The sequence below is a fragment of the Triticum urartu genome, chromosome 7A (genome assembly GCF_056163025.1).
Source record: "Triticum urartu cultivar PI428250 chromosome 7A, HENAU_Tu73, whole genome shotgun sequence".
Lineage (NCBI taxonomy): Eukaryota > Viridiplantae > Streptophyta > Magnoliopsida > Poales > Poaceae > Triticum > Triticum urartu.
Genome location: NC_141879.1, coordinates 77804063 through 77807628, shown reverse-complemented (window position 1 = coordinate 77807628; position 3566 = coordinate 77804063). Strand labels below are relative to the sequence as shown.

Below are 3566 nucleotides of genomic sequence, written 5' to 3'. Positions count from 1 at the left end.
TCATCACCAACACTGTTTTTTTATATAAGAAAAAAGTAGAGAAAAAAGTAGAGAGTAGAGAAGTAGAGGTAAATATTAAATATAAAATAAATATAACAATTTAGAAGAGAGTAGAGATAGCAGAGATGTCGGGAAAGGATTGCGCACGCGCTGGAAAAAGCGGCCGGGCGTGCGCTAGTTTTGGCGCGCGGCGTCCGACGCGCTTTATAAAATCCAACGCCCTCCCACAGCTATGTGCCTTGCCACCGCTCTCTCCCCGCTCTGTGCCTCGCCAAAGCTCTATCCCCGCTCTTTCTCGCCTCGCCGCCGCCGCGCCACCATGCCGCTGCGTTGCCGGGAAACTTGGGGATACCACGGCGTCCGCGCGCCCCCCTTCGGAGGCTTCTCCGCCGAGATCCGGTTCCGCGGGATGCGCCTCGGCCTCAGCAATTTCGACACCGCCAACGAGGCCGCCCGCGCGTACGAAGTGGCGGCGTGGCGCCTCCGTTGGACTCATAGAACATTGAACGTCCCCAACGTGCCGACGCTGGAGCGGGCACAGGAGCTCGCGCCTCTGCCGTGGCTTATCACCGACGAGGATCATTACGGCAACCGGAGGCGGGAGCACTATCTCGGCATCGCCGAGATGGACGAGGAAGCCATGGCGCTGTGGCGCCAACGCCTCCCGCAGGACATCATCAACGATTGTGAGTTCTACGCGCAAAGGAGGGCGCAGAGGGATATTAGGAGGGCGGAGCGACCGCCTATTGCGAGGACAAGAGTAGGCGAAAAGCGGACGCTCAATTCAACATGAGGCTACGAGCAGCGTCACCCTGGGAATCCGACGATGATCGGTATCTTCACGCCTACAGTCAGATGTCAGAGGAGGACATCACCGAGGAGGAGTCGGATGACGAGGAGTAGTTGAATAATCTATTTTTTTATCTATCTATGCTGAGAACTATCCTCTACTCTCTAGTCTCTACTCTCTATCTCTACTTCTCGATCTCAGCACTGTAAACGCTTTTTTAAAGCGCCGCGCGTTGCGATTCTGGTGGAGATGCTCTAACATGGCAGAAGAGTGCTTTAATGTTACCCACAAGATGCGCGAGTATTACTAGTAGTACATTTTTCTTGCCATGTTGAGATTTTAAAACCACGAGTGCGAGCATGCAGAGGAGCAATGAAGACCAAACACGGGATATTGGGGACATCTTCAAGGAGCGTGGGAAGTTAAAGAGGAGTTGCACCGAACCTATAAAACGAGCTTTGGTAAGCAAAACCCTTTCAATTACTTCCACTTAGCCTCATGTTCTTCGATGTCTATATGTTGTAGTTTTTCTTTCTCTTAAGCCTCGTGTTCTTCGATGTGTAATAAGAAGAGTCTTAATCATCCTAATGCTTTCGTTTTTAGCTTGATGTAGGAAGTGGCTGTTCTCACCTTGTAGTATGTTTTTATATTTTTTTCCTTTTGAATTCACTTCTCCTAGTTCTATTTACCTAACTTCTACTAAATGGATCTGGGTTGCTCTGAGTATTGATCTAAAAAAGAAGTAACTTCATGTGAGGATGTAGTTACTGCGAGGAGGGAAGTATGGTCAACCTTGAGATCATGTTTCCAAAATGAGGCTGGATTACACACAAGGTGCCAGTTCCCAAATGATGCTGGATTAGACACAAGGTGCAAATTCCCAGATGATGTTGGATTGCACAAAATCCAGGTGGAGTCCACTAGTAGAAAACAGGGCTTTGGTCCAGGCCGGGTCAGCCCATTAGTCCCGGTTCAGTCCAGAACCGGGACCAATGGGGGCATTGGTCCCAGTTCGTGAGGCCATGGGGCCGGCCGGGCCACGTGGGCCATTGGTCCCGGTTCATTTGGAGCTTTTGGTCCCGGTTGGTGGGACAAACCGAGACCAATGGGCCTCGCTCCTGGCCCACCACCATTGGTCCCGGTTGGTGGCTTGAACCAGAACCAAAGGCTCCCCTTTAGTCCCGGTTCATGTCACCAACTGGGACCAAAGGCTCCCCTTTAGTCCTGGCCCACCACCATTGGTCCCGGTTGGTGGAACTAACCGGGACTAATTCCCACCTTTAGTCCCGGTTGCTGCCACAAACCGGGACTAAAGGCTCTGCTATATAAGTCCACACTTAGGAAATTTTCACTCTCATCTTGCAGTTGCCGCCCCCGATGACGCCGACGCCGCCAGGCTGCCCCGACGCCACCCGCCCCGGCCCGCCCACGTCGTCGCCGTAGCCCGCGCGCCGCCCCGGCCCGCCCCCGTCGCCGTCGCCCACGTCCCTGCCCCGACGCGCGCCGCCCCGGCCCGCCCTCGCCGTCGCCCACGCCGGCCCCTTCCCCGACGCGCGCCGCCCCGGCCCGCCGTCGCCGTCGCCCGCGCCCCCTACCCCGAGCACGCGCCCACTGCCCCATCGCCATCCTCTCCGCCGACCCCACGGTCCTCCTGGTCCGGCCGGCGCCCTATCTAGCTAGCATTTTTTTTCATATATATGCTTTTTTTCTTATATATGCTTGTTTTTTATATATATGTATGTATGTTCTCTGTGTATATATATGTTCATGTATATATGCAAAAGATAGTTTTTTAGAAAAATTAGGATTTTTTTCTGTTCATAGATTTTTTTGGTGATATTAATTATTGTAAATATGCAAATGTTTGTATGTTCATATGAACAATGAATTAGGCAATATTACTTCATGTATTTTAAACAAGGAAGAGGAAGAAAAAGAATGAGAGGAAAAAGGAAATAAGAAGAGGAAGAAAGGAGAAGAAGAGGGGAGAGGAAGACGAGGAGAAATAAATAAGAAGAAGAAAAAACAAGAAAAAGAAGAGGAGAAGAAGAAAGGAATAGAGGAGAAGAAGAGAAAAATAGAATATCTATTTTTCTCTTCTTCTCCTCTATTCCTTTCTTCTTCTCCTCTTTTTTTTCTTCTTTTTTTCTTCGACACGTGGGGGGGTCGATATACCCCCTCCCGATAACTTCAACACGAGGGGGGGGTCGATATACCCCCTCCCCGATAATATTATTTTCCCATGTATGTATGTCGTGTCGATATAAACTCCCGATAACTTCAACACGAGGGGGGCGGTCGATATATATACCCCCTCCCCGATAATATTATTTTCCCGCATGTACGTATGTCATGTCGATATAAACTCCTGATAACTTCAACACGTGGGGTGGGGGCGATATACCCCCTCCCGATAACTTCAACACGTGGGGGGGTCGATATACCCCCTCCCGATAACTTCAACATGAGGGGGGGGTCGAACATGAGAGGAAGAAGAGGATAAAAAAAGAAGAGGAAGAAGAAAAAAAGAGGAGAAGAAAGAATAGAGGAATAAGAACTCCTCTATTCTTTCTTCTCCTCTTGTTTTTATCTGGAACGAGGGTTGCCAAGCGGTAGAGGAAACCCTAAATAGCAAGTATCGTCGGTGTGAGATACATGTGGCCGTCGGTGTCAGACAGTACATCCACGTCCCACAAGTGACGCGGGCTTCGACGCCCATGTCACTTGTGGGACGTGGATGTAGTGTCCGACACCGACGGCCACATGTATCTCACAC

General features: G+C 50.4%; 1 protein-coding gene across 1 annotated transcript; it reads left to right on the top strand.

Moving 5' to 3' along the window:
* Positions 1 to 319: 319 nt before the first annotated feature.
* On the top strand, positions 320 to 793 carry LOC147957962 (ethylene-responsive transcription factor ERF110-like). The gene has a single exon (XM_087531904.1). The coding sequence runs from the start codon at positions 320 to 322 to the stop codon at positions 791 to 793; it is 474 nt and encodes a 157-aa protein (XP_087388030.1).
* The last annotated feature ends 2773 nt before the right edge of the window (positions 794 to 3566 follow it).